The sequence below is a fragment of the Phyllobates terribilis genome, unplaced genomic scaffold, assembly GCF_046119375.1.
Source record: "Phyllobates terribilis strain yellow unplaced genomic scaffold, ASM4611937v1 Scaffold_11__3_contigs__length_659146591, whole genome shotgun sequence".
In the NCBI taxonomy this organism is placed as follows: Eukaryota; Metazoa; Chordata; class Amphibia; order Anura; family Dendrobatidae; genus Phyllobates; species Phyllobates terribilis.
The window spans coordinates 539,008,374-539,028,630 of NW_027362771.1; the positions used below are offsets into that span (position 1 = coordinate 539,008,374).

Consider the following 20,257-nt stretch of genomic DNA (forward strand, 5'->3'; position numbering starts at 1 on the left):
AGAACATAAGGGTACTCGGTTCATCATTCGTGTTTATGGGAGACAGATCATTCAGCTAACCAACAGCAATCTAATATAATAATATATGGGGGCCTTTAAAGGGAACCTGTCAGCAGCATTTTACTAAGTAAAGTACAGACTGGGCCCTACTGGCGCTGTCATACTGATTAAAATGATTCCTCAGGTGATGAAATTAGTTTTGTAGATTTTCTTTAATCTTTGTTTGAAGTTTCCTTCCTGCATCTGGGCAGGCCTATGGGCGGGACTCTTCAACTCTGTTCCATCCCCTCCGCTGTGCCTGGGTGTCTCTTCTTTTTTATTTACAATTTTTCCCCGGTGCCGTTCTAGCCGTGGGTGGCGCTTGTGCAAATTGAGCTCTTGGAAGTTTTCAGTAAAATGGTACCGGCGGCTGCACATGGATAGATTGCTCAGTGCCACCGGCGCAATATCACTGAAGCCCACCATTAGATAAATCTGCGCAAGCTCCGCCCACGGCTAGGACTGCGCCGGCATGAAATTTTAAATAAAGAAGAAGACGAGACACCCAGACACAACGGAGGGGACGTAAAAAAGCTGAAGACCCTACCCACAGGCCCGCCATGATGCATGAAGATAGGAATACAAGGGAGCTTCAAACAAGGATTAAAGAAAATCTACAAAACGGATTTCTTCACCTGAAATATCATTTTAATCAGTATGACAGCGCCAATATGGCCCTGTCTGTACGTTACTTAGTAAAATGCTGCTGACAGATTCTCTTTAAGTCTAAGACAATAGATAGATGGTTCAGACGATCGTTCAGTCGGCAGCTATCTCTCCTGACTGCACCATACACCGGAGTACTTGCTCCGCTGAGTGCTCCTACATTCTCTTTGATCGAGCTGCTGCCAGATTCCAATGGTAGCGGATAATCCCAAAGAGAACAAAAGGATCGGCACTTTGAAATCGGGCATGCCAGTTCCTTATCCCCACCAACATCATCTGTCAGGGAGAGTGTGAAGGCTCCGAAACACATTAGCCTGCTGATATAGACATTAGTCTAATGTGTATGGGGGCTTTTAGGCATTAGTTAAGCGGCCATAAAGCAGGCACATTGCTGGCCATAAACCTGGTGATCAGGCTGGGACTTCCAGCAGTAATATGGATGCTAAAATGTGCCCATACTATGGCTGTCTGAACGAGTCTTTAATGATATATGGGTCAGAGCTGACCCATTGGGACGCACTGTTGCATTTTTAATTTTGTGATTGAAAATAATGACAATGTGCTGTTCCCATTATCTTTTTTACAAAGTCATTATGGCAATGCTACACTGGGTTGAGACCCAATACCTCCACACATACAGTGCCCGATCAAAGATGACACTATTTATTTTCTGTTGGGAGGCTCCATTACACAGTAGACTGTCAACCACGGCTGCCAATATTAGACGTTAGTCTAGTGTGTAGGGGACCTTAAGAATAGTTGCATACTAATAAATTAGTTGCACAGTGACAACCTAAAGCCAAAAAAGATACGTTTATAATTGAGGCCAAAGAATAATAGTGCAATGATTACTGAGATCTAAGAACAATGGTACACTGACAACTTGGATGTAAAAATAATGGAACATAGCTGGGATCCAAGAACAATGGCAGATAGATGTTATGTTCTGCAACTTAGAACTAACAAATAGGAGGGAAAAGCTGTCCCTGCACTGAGACTCAGCTTTACCCTACGCTGGGGTGGGTGCCCTATTCCTTATGAATAGCCCCACTGAAACTCCTGCACTGAACTCAAACGAAGACCTGTAGGAAGGGGAAAGGGGTCCCTAAAAGATCTAAGGACTGGGAGCAAAAGCAGGAGACCTCCTAACAGAAAAGTTAGTTGCAGAAACGAAAATCAAAGGAAACAAAACTGGTGGAACAAGAAGTCCCAGGATAACAATAGTCCAAAGCAAGAAGAAGTAAACAAGGCTACTTAGCCAGAGCACGAGCGTTGCAACACCGATGTCCAGCGGCGAATGAGAGCCAGGTGCTGAGTAATAAAGGGTGCAGAGATCACATGACCAAGAAACCCAGCACCAGAGGAAAAGACTAAAAGCCAGCAAACCACAACAAGATGGCCGATAGTAAAACAACATAGATTCTAACAATAGATACCTGAGATCCAAAGACAATGGCATATGCAGAGCTTAGATTCAAGAACAATTGCACACCAAGAACTTAAAGGAGTTGTCCACTACTCAAACAACCCCTTTCAACTAATATATTTCACCATATAAAATAAAAACAGCCTGTACTCACCTTCGGGAGAATCTTGAACTGCTACTGCTCTCATTTCCTGCAGATGTCAGTTCTGTCCAAGAGAAGCGAGAGTGAAGCGGCTCATTAGCAGCCTCTGATTGGCTGCAGCGCTCACGTAACATAACAACATCACAAGAGCCTTGGGACACCCAATGCCGACATTGCTGAAATGGCGCCGGCACTGGAGGTCAGTACAGGCTGTTATTATTTTACATAGTGGAATATAGTAATTGAGAAGGGGTTGTCAAAGTAGTGGAGAACCACTTTAAGTCTTAGAACAATTGCATAGTAACAACCTATAAGAAACTACAAATGACACATATAAATCCAAAGGGGGTAAATTTACAGTTGATGCCAAAGAACAATAGTGCAATACCTACTGAGAGTCAAAAACAATGGTACACTGACAACCTAGATCCAAAGACAATAGCACATAGACAACCCGACATCCAAGAACATGGCTTATAAATACCAGAGATCCAAGAACAATGGTACATAGATGTCTGAGATGCAAGAAAAATGGCAGAAAGATAGAGAGATCCAAGGACGATAGCATGTAATTAAGTAGCCAAGATCTAACGCCTCCATACACTTTAGAAGGCTGTCACCTGAACGATAGTTTGGCCAATCATTTGGTCACTAGCTGTATCGCCCAACTCTCCAATACACATCTCTGGTAGCGGCTTATCTCTATAGAGCACAAGGATCGGCAGTCCAAAATTGGACATGCCGAAGATAGACAATGTCCAAAGACAATGGTACATGGATACCTTAGATCCAAGAAAATTGGCACATAGATAGTCGAGATTCAAGGACAATGGCACAAAATTAGCTAAGATCCAATATTAATAGCAAATGGATACCTGTGATCGAAGACCAATGAAACAAAGACAGCTGAGATCCAAGGACAATTACACATAGATAGCTGAGACAAAAAACAATGGCACATCAATACCTGAGATCCAAGAACAATGGCACATCAATACCTGAGATCCAAGAACAATGGCACATAGGACTATGGCACATAGATAGCTGAGATCCAAGGAGAATGGCATATGGATACCTGAGATCAAAGGACAATGGCACATAGGTAGCTGAGCTCCAAGGGCAATGGCACATAGACAGCTGAAATCCAAAGACAATGTCACCTGGATACCAAAGATACAAGAACAGTTGCACATAGACAACTGAAATCCAGGGACAATTGCACGTAGATAGCTTTGATCATAGGAAAATATCCCATGGATATCTGAGATCCAAGAACAATGACACATAGCTGACATCCAATAACAATGGCAGATGGATAGCTGATGTTACTTGGACATCCTAGATGCAAAACAATGACAATGGAGTGGAAGCAGAGATAAGATACACTGACAACCTAGATCCAAGCACAAAAGCACATTAAAAGCCTTAATGAAAAAAATGTAAAAAAATATAGCTGAGACCCAAGAACAATAGCGCACTGATTTCTGAAATCTGAAGAAAAATAGTACACTGACAAAAAAGAAGCAATGGCACAAGGACAGCTGATGTTACGTATGCCCAGACACTATCACATTAACAACCTGTATACAAGAACAATGGTACACTGACAGCAGAAATTCAAGACAAATAGAACAATAAAAGGCCCAGATCCAAGAACAATGGTGCAATAACAGCTGATATCTAAGAACAATGATACATTGACAACCTAGATGCAACAACAATAGTACACTGATAGCTAAGATCCAAGAACAATGGTGCATTGACAGTGGAAATCCAAGAACAATGGTACACTAACAGCTGAGATCCAAAAACAATGAAACACTGACAGCTGAGATCCAAGGACAATGGCAAATATATAAATGATGTTGCATGGAGAATCTAGATTAAAGAACACTGGCACATTAACAACTTAGATGCAAGGTCAATGACACAAGGGTAGCTGAGATAATAATAATAATGAAAATAATACACTGTCAGATCAGATTAAAAAACAATTGAAGAATTAAAACCTAAATCCTAAAACATTGTACAATCGACAGCCTAAATCCCCTCAAAATAGTGATCTAAGAACAATGGTACACTGACAAACTGGATCTAAGAATAATGGTACACTGACAGACTGGACCCAAGAACAATGATACACTGACAAACTGGATCTAACAGCAACGAAACATTAATAAACTGGATCCAAGAACAATGGTACACGATAAACTGGATCTAAGAATAATGGTACACTGACAAACTAGATCTAAAAAAATGATACACTGACAAACTAGATCCAAGAACAATGGTACACTGATAAACTGGATCTAAGAATAATGGTACACTGACAGACTGGCCCCAAGAACAATGATACACTGACAAGCTGGATCTAAGAACAATGGTGACCTGACAAACTGTATCCAAGAACAATGGTGACCTGACAAACTGGATCCAAGAACAATGGTATACTGACAGACTGGATCCAAGAACAACGGAACATTGATAAACTGGATCAAAGAACAATGGTACGCTGACAAACTGGATCTAAGAACAATGACACACTGACAGACTGGATCAAAGAACAATGATACACTGACAAACTGGATCTAAGAATAATGGTACACTGACAGACTGGATCCAAGAACAATGATACACTGCCAAACTGGATCTAAGAACAGTGGTACACTGACAAAACTGGATCTAAGAATAACAAAACATTGATAAACTGGATCCAATAACAATGGTACACTGACAAACTGGATCCAAGAACAATGATACACTGAGACACCAGATCTGAGAACAATGGTACACTGAAAGAATGGATCCAAGAACAATGGTACACTGACAAACTAGATCTAAGAACAATGGTACACTGACAGACTGGATCCAAGAATAATGGTACACTGACAAACTGGATGCAAAAACAATGGTAAAGCATTTTAAACAGATAACATCTGATCGTCACCACAGAGTTCCTTAAAATATCATATATGACTAGGAATAAAAGTTTTTGAGCAGTTCCCTTCCTTGAGTCTGAAAATATTTCAGCTGAAAACTAACACCCTACTAGAAGGATGTTTTTTGGTTGTATTCAAAATGATGGCTTCTGTATTCAAAATGGTGGAGGAGTAGGGAAGCATACATCCTGGATGCACTCAAATCTAAATGTAGCCATACCCTTTAGGTCTAAATCAGACGTCATTTTTATCAAATCCGTGAAAAAATGGATTTTCATCAGTGTTTTGGATCAGATTTGCATCAGAGTTTGCTTTGTGGGTCAGTGTTTCACCAGTGATTTTCTCGTATGCTAAAAATAAAAAATTGCAAAGCGCCTCCTATCCATTACAATGTTAAAAATGAACAGTATGTGGATGGCAATTGTAGGCGGCTTACTCCTGTCTCTTCATCAGGAATACATGCACTCTTATGTATGAGGAAAGATTTATAGAATTGCATCTATTTAGGCTTGAGAAGAGACATCTAAGAGGAGCATGAATAACTTGTACAGTATATAAATGGCCAGTACAAAAAATATGGTCAAAAGCAGTTTCATGTAAAACCTCCTCAAAAGACAAGAGGACATTGTCTCCACCTGGATAAAGAAAGGTTCAATCTGCAGAGGAGACAAGGCTTCTTTACCTTGAGGACTATTAATCTGTGGAATTTATGACCTCAGGAGCTGGTCACAATGGGAACCATCCACGTTTTCAAAAAAAAGCTTAGATGCTTTTCTAGAAGAAAATAACAGAAATATGTATGTACATGTGCAAAATTCTTCCTCTGAATGTTGATCCAGTAGATCGACACTCGGGATCTGGAGTGAAAAATTTGCTTTTTTTGGGCAGATTGGTTCATGCATTATGGTTGTACCTGGTACCCCTTCCCTTTGTCCTCTCCAATACCTCAGTTGAGCTTGATAGATATGTGACTTTTTATAAAACTCAGCCGATCATGCCTTTGTAAGGTGTAGTCGGGAAAGATAGCTGATTGGCAAACGAGTGACAATATATGGCACTCTAAGAAATGGTACATTAGGCTATGGTCATAAGAGTGTATATTCTCTCATCCGAGAGAGTCAGGTCGATTATGCAAATCATAGTCGTCTGATCAAACTCTGATCAGAGTTTGATTTGAGTGTCAGCATAGTATGATCCGATTCTCTCGGATGAGAAGATGGACAAAAAATGTTCTCCATCTCCTCTATTCTGTCAGTCCATGGAAATCGGACTGCAAATAGATGTCATCCAAGTGCAGTCCGATGTTCTCCACGCATTAATTGACCGAGGGCGATTCGAACATGGCCAAGGGCGATCCGAATATCGAATCAAACTCGGGCATGGTGCAATTTTTTCCCTGTACCGAATCTGTCCGAGGAAAAAATTGGACATGTGCACAGGCTCATAGAATAACATTGGTCCTGCTTCATCAGATAGAACTTGGACCAAATACGGTGATCTGCATGAGCCCTTAGGCTGCGTTCTCACAATGAACTTTTGGTGAGTTTTTGATGTCGCAGATTTTCTGTGCAGCATTTCTGCACCCATTAAGTAAAAAAAGATTACTTGCGTTTTTATGAATACAGTGTCAAATACTCACCAGAAACTTATCGTAGGAACGTAGCCTTATAGTGGTAGTTGAATTCTGCTCATCTTTGGGTGGTTCCTAACTCTTGGCTCACCCATTTTACATTGCAGATTAATTATACATAGAATCCCCAACTACTAAATCATTAGCTTCTTTACAGAACACGTTCATAATTTATCATTTTAGCAATCCATTTCCATTGATTTTTTTCTCCTATTGTTTCTCTCTGTGTCATGTATCCATCCAGAGTATTCACATGGGCCTACCTGTCACCTAGCCCCAGTTTTATGATCATTTGGCCACTGATCGGCACTGTTTGGTGCATGCTGGTGATTATCTACAGACCTGTGCAGAACATACATTGTAGCCCTCCCTTAATATGGAGACCTTCAAATTTCAGGAAACGCTTCACATGCATATATATATGTTGCTGGTCTAAACGTCTAAACTTGGATATTTGGAGACTTACGTGAACATAGAGTGTCACCTACTGACTAGTGATATTGTTATATGCGGTCTGGATTACAAATGAATTAGTATCCAGCGCACTGAGCTCCTGATACTTGTCAGGGTACATCTAAGACTGGATCATCTCCCGCTACGGATAAACATTGCTATTCACTGCGCACACCGATACACAAGGTGAATATTTGCATGCATTTTAATTGCTACTCAGTGACTTGTAGACACATGACCTGTAGTTACACTGCTGGGCGGACACAGATGTAATATTGTTCTGCACCCATAGTGCTCCGCACATTCTCCAGTATGCAGACTGACAGGTCTCTGCGGTGCTCCGCAGGCTTTTCTTTTAGTGACAGAGCTATTTGCTCCACTTCATGTGGAGCCCTGTGGGAAAGCAAGGTGCATTGTGTATTTACAACATTTAACTATTTTCTTTCCTTTCCAGGTTTGGCTCATTAATATAACGCTTCTATCCCCAGGATGTTCTGCCAAGGCTGTCACGCTCTGTCTCTTTCTCCCTCTGCCTGTCCCTCACTCTTAGCAATTTTCATTCTGTCGCTCCTGACTTGTTTTGCCTCAGATCGGCTGTCTCTATCTTTCTCGGTTTGTCTCTTTTTTTTTTTTCTTCCCAAAAAACAATGTATTATCTCATCTCTCAACCTGAATGACATTTCTCCGTTTTCTTTCGGAGTCCGATTTTTTTGCTCTGCCTCTCTCTTTCTCTCTCTGCTTGTCTTCATCTCTCAATATATTCCTGTGCCCTGGAGTTATCAAATGGTGGCAAGGTTTAGCACTCCATAATTCTTATTTCCATGGGTGTTAGATAAGGACTGCAAAACCTTAGCACCTTTTGCTAAGTCTTGGCCTATTTTACATTCCCAGCCTGTTTCTAACTTTGCTTGTCTGTAAATATTAACTTTTACATTGCAGATTCCTTGAGTGTGTCTCCCTTGAATCTGCCCCAATCATAAATCCCTTCACCTGATTCTTCACTCTCATGCTATGGCCTCCTCTACTCCATCGAACAATGCTCCACTTCTTCGTTTACAGAGCCCGAGGAACCATGGACCTGTTTTCATACCACCACATTTCATGCCCGTTTTCAATTCTTCACTCCACTTCAATCCTTCCATTACCTTTCTTCATGATACATTACCAACACCCTGAAGACGCCTCACTACCTTTGCAGTTCCCTCATCCAGAACCGTCTTGGCTTTCTGTAAAACACTTCATATTTTTTGTTTTTAGTTCACAGTTGATATGAGTTCACATTCTTCTTCACTTCCACCTGTTGTCCTTGGTCCATGCCATGGTCCTCTTCTTTCAGTGAAGATCTATGATAGTCAAGTCACCCCGTGAACGTCCATTAGTTTTGTCTTTAAGCACTTCTCATTCAATTTGTTCTCCTTATGTCTCATTGCCCCGTTTATGTCTTTGCAGGACCTCTTTGAGGGACCAAATGTTCTTCATCACCCTGCTATCACATACCTGTCCCTTTCCTATTTCGATGCCTTTTTCTGCCATGTCCACTGATTTTTTCAGTCCATAAACTTCCATCTATTCCGTCCTTTCCAACCCTACTGTTCCACAACCCCAGGCATTTATAGTCACCTCTTTCTTTTTACAGGACCCTCTACTGGGAACCCAAGACCAACCTCTGCCCTCCCCTGCATCACACATTGGGCATATAGTTCTGGGCTTGTCTTGTGTGGTTGGGGTATCTGGGGTGGAGGGCGGATTAGATTTATGGTACCTTAAGTGATGGGAAAGGTTTGGTAATGACACTCATGAATATCTTTCTCTCCTTTTTCCTATCCTCTTTTTCATTTGATATTTTTCTCTCTCTTTCTTTTCTGATGCGTGAATAGAAGTGGAGCAAAAAGGTAATTTTCATTGGTCCCTTCCTGTTACCCTCACGGTGACTCGTTAATTCCGCCCATAATTAATGTTGGAATCCTAATTTTTCCTTTTCTCTCCACCCCTCCTCCTCTGTTCCCCCTTTGCTGACCCTGTTACCCTCTAATCCCTTTCGCTTTTTAAGGATTACAAGAGCTGGAGTTTATTTGCACCAGTATAAAATCCTGAAATTCCCCACAACGTGGAGAGAGAGAGAGGATTTAGCATTTATAAAGGGTTAGGGTTATATTTTAGGATTAAAGGGAGATCAGATTGGTATTTTAAGGAACTCTATAGGGTAGTCACACAATCCTAAGCACTAAATGAGATTAAGTTGGAGACGCATTTCACCTACAGAAATAAAAAAGAAAATGAGAATTCAGAACTTCATGCCGAGAAGTCATTAAGGCTGTAAGGAATGTTTTAAGCAATGATGAAGGCTCTCAAGTTTTCAAAAGGTGAAAGCAGCAGCCATTTTAAGATGTCTTGTCAGAGGGGAAGGTCATCGGCACATCGTTTGTGAAGATTTCGGGTAGAGAAAGGGTTAGTGAAGTGGTGACCAGCTTTGTAGGGAACGATTTAGCTTTTAGTTAGCAGGAACCTGGCAGATAAGGGTTTAATGGTGAAATACTCTGCAACCTCCAGCCTCCCTTCATTCCTCACTCCCTTCCTCTTATCCCGTCATGTTTCCATAGCAACCTCCAGAAACCTGGCCTACCTCAATTATTCCCCTCAGCTTTTCCCTACTTTTTCACCCTCTTCCCTCCGCTCCTCTCTCTCCCACTCTCTATGTCACTTCCCTCTTAATTTAATTATATACCATTTATTTTCCTTTAATTTCTGTTCTGCCCTCCTCACCCCCTTTTTTTTTTTTTTTTTTTTAAAGGAAGGGAACTCATTCTCCCTTACAGCATTTATACTTCTGTCAGCGAAGGTTTTAAAGGCAGATCTGCAGCAACACCTTATGTAAAATGTACATGTCGTCTGCGTATGTCCGTGGTGCGCACAGTGTCCGCATACGTGTACGCGTCTGTATACAATGCAGACGACATATGTCATGTACATAGTACATTTTCAGAGGGTCTGGCTGCTCCCTGAGGATTTGGGATAATGGTCGGAGATCAGGATATGGGGGGGGGGATGGATTGTGGTGTTCGCTGATAACATACAGCACCCCCGTGGTGATGATTAACCTCTCATCTCTCTGCTCTGTGCCGCACTCTGATTACTAACGCCATTAATCTGGTCTCTCCTTCCGCCTGTGCACAGACCTGTCTATTGATACAGTAAAAACCGACGGCGGGAGCTTTCTCTGTGGGTGGAATTAGGAGCTGAGATTTCTGCTATTTCTGTACATATCCTTTCCATATAGCGCCTAACATCAATTCTTTACCTCATCGTTTGGTCAGTTTAACCTTTACGTTGCCCTGTTGATCCATATACATGTTCTATTTAACCCCTTCTGATGAAATGTTTAAGCAGAAAAACGCCTCATCTGTTTCCAGTCTGATTCCTATTATTGAATATGCCACTTCTTTCTGTTACTCCATATATCCTCTCTATATCATCTCCTATTACTCCATATATCCTCCCCTATATCTTCTCCTATTACTCCATATATCCTCCCCTATATCTCCTCCTATTACTCCATATATCCTCCCTATATCTCCTCCTATTACTCCATATATCCTCCCTATATCTCCTCCTATTACTCCATATATCCTCCCTATATATCCTATTACTCCATATATCCTCCCTATATCTCCTCCTATTACTCCATATATCCTCCCCTATATCTCCTCCTATTACTCCATATATCCTCCCTATATATCCTCCTATTACTCCATATATCCTCCCTATATCTCCTCCTATTACTCCATATATCCTCCCTATATCATCTCCTATTACTCCATATATCCTCCCTATATCATCTCCTATTACTCCATATATCCTCCCCTATATCTCCTCCTATTACTCCATATATCCTCCCTATATCCTCCTATTACTCCATATATCCTCCCTATATCTCCTCCTATTACTCCATATATCCTCCCTATATCATCTCCTATTACTCCATATATCCTCCCTATATATCCTCCTATTACTCCATATATCCTCCCTATATCATCTCCTATTACTCCATATATCCTCCCTATATATCCTCCTATTACTCCATATATCCTCCCTATATCATCTCCTATTACTCCATATATCCTCCCCTATATCTTCTCCTATTACTCCATATATCCTCCCTATATCTCCTCCTATTACTCCATATATCCTCCCTATATATCCTATTACTCCATATATCCTCCCTATATCTCCTCCTATTACTCCATATATCCTCCCCTATATCTCCTCCTAATACTCCATATATCCTCCCTATGTATCCTCCTATTACTCCATATACCCTCCCTATATCATCTCCTATTACTCCATATATCCTCCCTATATCATCTCCTATTACTCCATATATCCTCCCTATATCATCTCCTATTACTCCATATATCCTCCCCTATATCTCCTCCTATTACTCCATATATCCTCCCTATATCCTCCTATTACTCCATCTATCCTCCCTATATCTCCTCCTATTACTCCATATATCCTCCCTATATCATCTCCTATTACTCCATATATCCTCCCTATATATCCTCCTATTACTCCATATATCCTCCCTATATCATCTCCTATTACTCCATATATCCTCCCTATATATCCTCCTATTACTCCATATATCCCCCCTATATCTCCTCCTATTACTCCATATATCCTCCCTATATCCTCCCTATATCTTCTATTACTCCATATATCCTCCCTATATCTCCCCCTATTACTCCATATATCCTCCCCTATTTCTCCTCCTATTACTCCATATATCCATATATCCTCCCCTATATCTCCTCCTATTACTCCATATATCCTCCATATATCCTCCCTATATCTTCTATTACTCCATATATCCTCCCTATATCTCCTCCTATTACTCCATATATCCTCCCTATATCTCCTCCTATTACTCCATATATCCTCCCTATATCTCCTCCTATTACTTCATATATCCTCCCTATATTTCCTCCTATTACTCCATATATCCTCCTATATCCCCTCCTATTACTCCATATATCCTCCCTATATATCCTCCTATTACTCCATATATCCTCCCTATATCTCCTCCTATTACTCCATATATCCTCCCTATATCTCCTCCTATTACTCCATATATCCTCCCCTATATCTCCTCCTATTACTCCATATATCCTCCCTATATCTCCTCCTATTACTCCATATATCCTCCCTATATCTCCTCCTATTACTCCATATATCCTCCCTATATCTCCTCCTATTACTCCATATATCCTCCCCTATATCTCCTCCTATTACTCCATATATCCTCCCCTATATCTCCTCCTATTACTCCATATATCCTCCCTATATCTCCTCCTATTACTCCATATATCCTCCCTATATCTCCTCCTATTACTCCATATATCCTCCCTATATCTCCTCCTATTACTCCATATATCCTCCCCTATATCTCCTCCTATTACTCCATATATCCTCCCCTATATCTCCTCCTATTACTCCATATATCCTCCCTATATCTCCTCCTATTACTCCATATATCCTCCCTATATCTCCTCATATTACTCCTTATATCCTCCCCTATATCTCTTCCTATTACTTCATATATCCTCCCTATATCTCCTCCTACTACTCCATGTACCATCTCCTATATCTCCTCCTATTACTCCATCTATCCTCCCTATATCTCCTCCTATTACTCCATATATCCTCCCTATATCTCCTCCTATTACTCCATATATCCTCCCTCTATCATCTCCTATTACTTCATATATCCTCCCCTATATCTCATCCTATTACTCCATGTACCATCTCCTATATCTCCTCCTATTACTCCATGTATCCCCCCTATATCTCCTCCTATTACTCCATATATCCTCCCTATATCTCCTCCTATTACTCCATATATCCTCCCCTATATCTCCTCCTATTACTCCATCTATCCTCCCTATATCTCCTCCTATTGCTCCATATATCCTCCCTATATCTCCTCCTATTACTCCATATATCCTCCCTATATCATCTCCTATTACTCTGTATATCCTTCTATATCTCCTCCTATTACTCCATATATCCTCCCTATATCTCCTCCTATTACTCCATATATCCTCCCTATATCTCCTCCTATTACTCCATATATCCTCCCTATATCTCCTCCTATTACTCCATATATCCTCCTTATATCTCCTCCTATTACTCCATATATCCTCCCTATATCATCTCCTATTACTTCATATATCCTCCCCTATATCTCATCCTATTACTCCATGTACCATCTCCTCCTATTACTCCATGTATCCCCCCTATATCTCCTCCTATTACTCCATATATCCTCCCTATATCTCCTCCTATTACTCCATATATCTTCCCTATATCTCCTCCTATTACTCCATATATCCTCCCCTATATCTCCTCCTATTACTCCGTATATCCTCCCTATATCTCCTCCTATTACTCCATGTACCATCTCCTATATCTCCTCCTATTGCTCCATATATCCTCTCTATATCTCCTCCTATTACTCCATCTATCCTCCCTATATCTCCTCCTATTACTCCATATATCCTCCCTATATCTCCTCCTATTACTCCGTATATCCTCCCTATATCATCTCCTATTACTCCATATATCCTTCTATATCTCCTCCTATTACTCCATATATCCTCCCTATATCTCCTCCTATTACTCCATATATCCTCCCTATATCATCTCCTATTACTTCATATATCCTCCCCTATATCTCATCCTATTACTCCATGTACCATCTCCTATATCTCCTCCTATTACTCCATATATCCTCCCTATATCTCATCCTATTACTCCATATATCCTCCCTATATCATCTCCTATTACTCCATATATCCTTCTATATCTCCTCCTATTACTCCATATATCCTCCCTATATCTCCTCCTATTACTCCATATATCCTCCCTATATCTCCTCCTATTACTTCATATATCCTCCCTATATCTCATCCTATTACTCCATGTACCATCTCCTATATCTCCTCCTATTACTCCATGTATCCCCCCTATATCTCTTCCTATTACTCCATATATCCTCCCTATATCTCCTCCTATTACTCCATATATCCTCCCTATATCTCCTCCTATTACTCCATATATCCTCCCCTATATCTCCTCCTATTACTCCATATATCCTCCCTATATCTCCTCCTATTACTCCATGTACCATCTCCTATATCTCCTCCTATTGCTCATAATATATCCTCTCTATATCTCCTCCTATTACTCCATCTATCCTCCCTATATCTCCTCCTATTACTCCATATATCCTCCCTATATCTCCTCCTATTACTCCATATATCCTCCCCTATATCTCCTCCTATTACTCCATATATCCTCCCCTATATCTCCTCCTATTACTCCATATATCCTCCCCTATATCTCCTCCTATTACTCCATATATCCTCCCTATATCTCCTCCTATTACTCCATATATCCTCCCTATATCTCCTCCTATTACTCCATCTATCCTCCCTATATCTCCTCCTATTACTCCATATATCCTCCCTATATCGCCTCCTATTACTCCATATATCCTCCCTATATCTCCTTCTTTTACTCCATATATCCTCCCTATATCTCCCCCTATTACTCCATATATCCTCCATATATCCTCCCTATATCTCCCCCTATTACTCCATATATCCTCCCTATATCTCCTCCTATTACTCCATATATCCTCCTATATCGCCTCCTATTACTCCATATATCCTCCCTTATATCTCCTATTACTCCATATATCCTCCCTATATCTCCTCCTATTACTCCATATATCCTCCCTATATCTCCCCCTATTACTCCATATATCCTCCCTATATCTCCCCCTATTACTCCATGTATCCTCCCTATATCTCCCCCTATTACTCCATATATCCTCCCTATATCTCCCCCTATTACTCCATATATCCTCCATATATCCTCCCTATATCTCCTCCTATTACTCCATATATCCTCCTATATCGCCTCCTATTACTCCATATATCCTCCCTTATATCTCCTATTACTCCATATATCCTCCCTATATCTCCTCCTATTACTCCATATATCCTCCCTATATCTCCTCCTATTACTCAATATATCCTCCCTATATCTCCTCCTATTACTCCATGTACCATCTCCTATATCTCCTCCTATTGCTCATAATATATCCTCTCTATATCTCCTCCTATTACTCCATCTATCCTCCCTATATCTCCTCCTATTACTCCATATATCCTCCCTATATCTCCTCCTATTACTCCATATATCCTCCCCTATATCTCCTCCTATTACTCCATATATCCTCCCCTATATCTCCTCCTATTACTCCATATATCCTCCCCTATATCTCCTCCTATTACTCCATATATCCTCCCTATATCTCCTCCTATTACTCCATATATCCTCCCTATATCTCCTCCTATTACTCCATCTATCCTCCCTATATCTCCTCCTATTACTCCATATATCCTCCCTATATCGCCTCCTATTACTCCATATATCCTCCCTATATCTCCTCCTTTTACTCCATATATCCTCCCTATATCTCCCCCTATTACTCCATATATCCTCCCTATATCTCCTCCTATTACTCCATATATCCTCCTATATCGCCTCCTATTACTCCATATATCCTCCCTTATATCTCCTATTACTCCATATATCCTCCCTATATCTCCTCCTATTACTCCATATATCCTCCCTATATCTCCCCCTATTACTCCATATATCCTCCATATATCCTCCCTATATCTCCCCCTATTACTCCATATATCCTCCCTATATCTCCTCCTATTACTCCATATATCCTCCTATATCGCCTCCTATTACTCCATATATCCTCCCTTATATCTCCTATTACTCCATATATCCTCCCTATATCTCCTCCTATTACTCCATATATCCTCCCTATATCTCCTCCTATTACTCCATGTATCCTCCCTATATCTCCTCCTATTACTCCATGTATCCTCCCTATATCTCCTCCTATTACTCCATATATCCTCCCTATATCTCCTCCTATTACTCCATGTATCCTTTACTATATCTCCTCCTATTACTCTATGTACCCTTTCCTATACCTTTTCCTTTTACTCCATGTACCCTCTCCCTATATCTTCTCCTATTACTCCATGAACCCTCTCCCTATATCTTCTCCTATTATTCCATGTACCCTCTCCCTATATCTTCTCCTATTACTCCATGTACCCTCTCCCTATATCTTCTCCTATTATTCCATGTACCCTCTCCCTATATCTTCTCCTATTATTCCATGTACCCTCTCCCTATATCTTCTCCTATTACTCCATGTACCCTCTCCCTATATCTTCTCCTATTATTCCATGTACCCTCTCCCTATATCTTCTCCTATTATTCCATGTACCCTCCCCTATATCTCCTCCAATTACTCCATATAACTTCTCACTATATCTTATCCTATTGCTCTATATATTCTCTTTGAACGTTTCCTCCTATTACTCTATATAACTTCTCTTTATTTTTCTCCTATTATTACATATAACTTCCCCCTGTATCTCTTCTATTTCTCCATATAACCTCTCCATTTATCTCCTTTTATTAATCTAGGTGTCCTCTCCCCTTATCTCCTCCTACTGCTCCATATAACCTTTCCTATATCTCCACCAAAAACTCCATATATCCTTTCCCTATATTTACTTCTATTATTCTATCTTCTCCCTTTATCTCCTCCTATTACTCAATATATCTTCTTACTTTATTTCCTTCTATTTTTTCATACATTCTTTCCTCTTAATATATCTCTTCCAATTAATTTATCCTCTGCTATATCTCCACACATCTTCATGTATCTCTTGATATTAATATGTATACAATATGTAACATTCCCTTTATATATTCTCATTTTATCCCAAAAAAAATGTACATAATTTTATCACTCATTATTACTCCATATTATTATTATTACATTTTTTATTTTTATTATTCTATGTATCCAACTATTACTCCTATAAGCTCTCCTATATCTCCTGTTAGTTCATATAACCTCTCCCTGTATCTTCTATTATTTCTCCCCATAACTTCTGATTATATCGCCTCCTATTACTCCATCTAAACCTTCCTTATATATTCTCCTTTTACTCTATGCATCTACCTATATCTCCTCCTATTATTCTATGTATCTACCCCTTCCATATCTTACTATTCCTCCATACAACCACTCACTATTTCTCCCTCCTATTACTCCATATAAGTTCCCATATATCTTGCATTACCCCATATAACCTCCTCCTATTACCCCATATAAGCTGTCCTCATATCTACCCTTATTAATTCATACAATTTTAAATAATATACCCTCCTATCCCTCTATATAATTTCCTCAATATATCTCACTCTTATATACCCACCCCATATATCTCCTCCTAATACAGTGGGTGCGGAAAGTATTCTGACCCCTTTAAATTTTTCACTCTTTGTTTCATTGCAGCCATTTGGTAAATTCTAAAAAGTTCATTTTTCTTCTCATTAAAGTACACTCTGCACCCCATCTTGACTGAAAAAAAAAACAGAAATGTAGAAATTTTTGCAAATTTATTAAAAAAGAAAAACTGAAATATCACATGGTCATAAGTGTTCAGACCGTTTGCTCAGACACTCATATTCAAGTCACATGCTGTCCATTTCCTTGTGATACTCCTTGACATGGATATACTCCTTCATTGGAGTCCAGCTGTGTTTAATTAAACTGGTAGGACTTGATTTGGAAAGGCACACACCTGTCTATATAAGACCTCACAGCTCACAGTGCATGTCAGACCAAATGAGAATCATGAGCTCAAAGGAACTTCCCAAGGAGCTCAGAGACAGAATTGTGGCAAGGCACAGATCTGGTCAAGGTTACAAAAGAATTTCTGCATTACTCAAGGTTCCTAAGAGCACAGTGGCCTCCATAATCCTTAAATGGAAGAAGTTTGGGACCACCAGAAGTCTTCCTAGACCTGGCCGCCCAGCCAAACTGAGAAATTGTGGGAGAAGAGCCTTGGTGAGAGAGGTAAAGAAGAACCCCAAGATCACTGTGGCAGAGCTCCAGAGATGCAGTAGGGAGATGGGAGAAAGTTCCACAAAGTCAACTATCACTGCAGCCCTCCCCCAGTCAGGCCTTTATGGCAGAGTGGCCTAACAGAAGCCTCTCCTCAGTGGAAGACATATGAAAGCCCGCATAGAGTTTGCTCAAAAACACATGAAGGACTCCCTGACTATGAGAAATAAGATTCTCTGGTCTGATGAGACGAAGATAGAACTTTTTGGTGATAATTCTAAGCGGTATGTGTGGAGAAAACAAGGCACTGCTCATCACCTGCCCAATACAATCCCAACAGTGAAACATGGTGGTGGCAGTATCATGCTATGGGGGTGTTTTTCAGCTGCAGGGACAGGACGACTGGTTGCAATTGAAGGAAACATGAATGCGGCCAAGTACAGAGATATCCTGGATGAAAACCTCTTCCAGAGTGCTCTGGACCTCAGACTTGGCCGAAGGTTCACCTTTCAACAAGACAATGACCCTAAGTACACAACTAAAATAACAAAGGAGTGGCTTCAGAACAACTCTGTGACCATTCTTGACTGGCCCAGCCAGAGGCCTGACCTAAACCCAATTGAGCATCTCTGGAGAGACCTGAAAATGGCTGTCCACCAACGTTCACCATCCAACCTGACGGAACTGGAGAGGATCTGCAAGGAAGATTGGCAGAGGATCCCGAAATCCACGTGTGAAAAACTTTTGCATCATTCCTAAGAAGACTCATGGCTGTACTAGCTCAAAAGGGTGCTTCTACTCAATACTGAGCAAAGGGTCTGAATACTTAATGACCATGTGATATTTCAGTTTTTCTTTTTTAATAAATTTGCAAAAATTTCTACATTTCTCTTTTTTTCCAGTCAAGATGGGGCACAGAGTGTACTTTAACCCCTTTAAAGCCTGGGGCGTATTAGTATGCCCCAGGCCATCACCCCCAGTGCAGTTAGGGCTTTGGCGCTGAGCCTGCACTGAACCGAGCACATGTCAGCTGATTATTACAACTGACATGTGCCCGCAACAGCAGTGGGTGGAATCGCGATCCACCCGCGACTGTTAACCAGTTAAATGCTGCTGTCAATCTCTGACAGCAGCATTTAACAGCGCCGCGCCGGAAGCGCGTCACTTACCCCTCCCATCGGTGACCCCGTCAAGTGATCGTGGGTCATTGATGGGTGGACATGACAACCCTGGGTCTGCAGCAGACCCCAGTGGTTGTCATGTAATGATCGCTATGAGCGCCACCTAGTGGTCGGCGCTCATAGCACAGGAGCATTTCTGGTACATAGAGGTGATCTGCTCATTATCTCTATGTAGCTGAGGCAATCGGACAGTTGCAAGCAAAAAGTGTAAAAAAAAATGTTTTAAAAAAATAAAAAAAAATATAAAAGTTTAAATCACCCCTTTCACCCCATTTAAAATAAAATAATTAAAAAAAAAAACTGCATACACATATTTGGTATCGCCGCGTTCATAATCGCTCGATCTATCAATATAAAAAAAGAATTAATCCGAACATAACGAGAAAAAAATTCTAAACGCCAGAGTTACGTTTTTTGGTCGCCACAACATTGCAATAAAATGCAATAACGGGCGATCCAAACATCGGATCTACCCCAAAATGGTATCAATAAAAACGTCAGCTCGGCGCGCAAAAAATAAGCCCTCACCCGGCCCAAGATCGCGAAAAATAGAGACGCTACGGGTCTCGGAAAATGCAGCCATTTATTTTTTTTAAGCAAACTTTGGATTATTTTTTCACCACTTAAATAAAAAAGAACCTATACATGTTTGGTATCTACGAACTCGTAATGACCTGGAGAATAAGAATGGCAGGTCAGTTTTAGCATTCAGTAAACGTGGTAAAAAAAAACCCAAACATCTGTGGTATTGCACTTTTTTAGCAATT

The 20,257-nt window shown here is 40.5% G+C and overlaps 1 protein-coding gene across 3 annotated transcripts in view; it reads left to right on the plus strand.

Moving 5' to 3' along the window:
• ADGRL1 (adhesion G protein-coupled receptor L1) overlaps positions 1-20,257 on the plus strand; it is a 492,076-nt gene that overhangs the window by 411,947 nt on the left and 59,872 nt on the right. Inside the window, exon 5 of one of the 3 annotated variants that reach the window (XM_073653856.1) lies at positions 9,173-9,187. The exons of 1 other annotated variant lie outside the window; for it this stretch is intronic. In XM_073653856.1, the coding sequence (XP_073509957.1) occupies positions 9,173-9,187 (15 nt within the window). Of the gene's footprint in view, positions 1-9,172; positions 9,188-9,497; positions 9,659-20,257 lie in introns of those variants that run through there. One more of the 3 variants, XM_073653858.1, reaches the window with a different exon arrangement.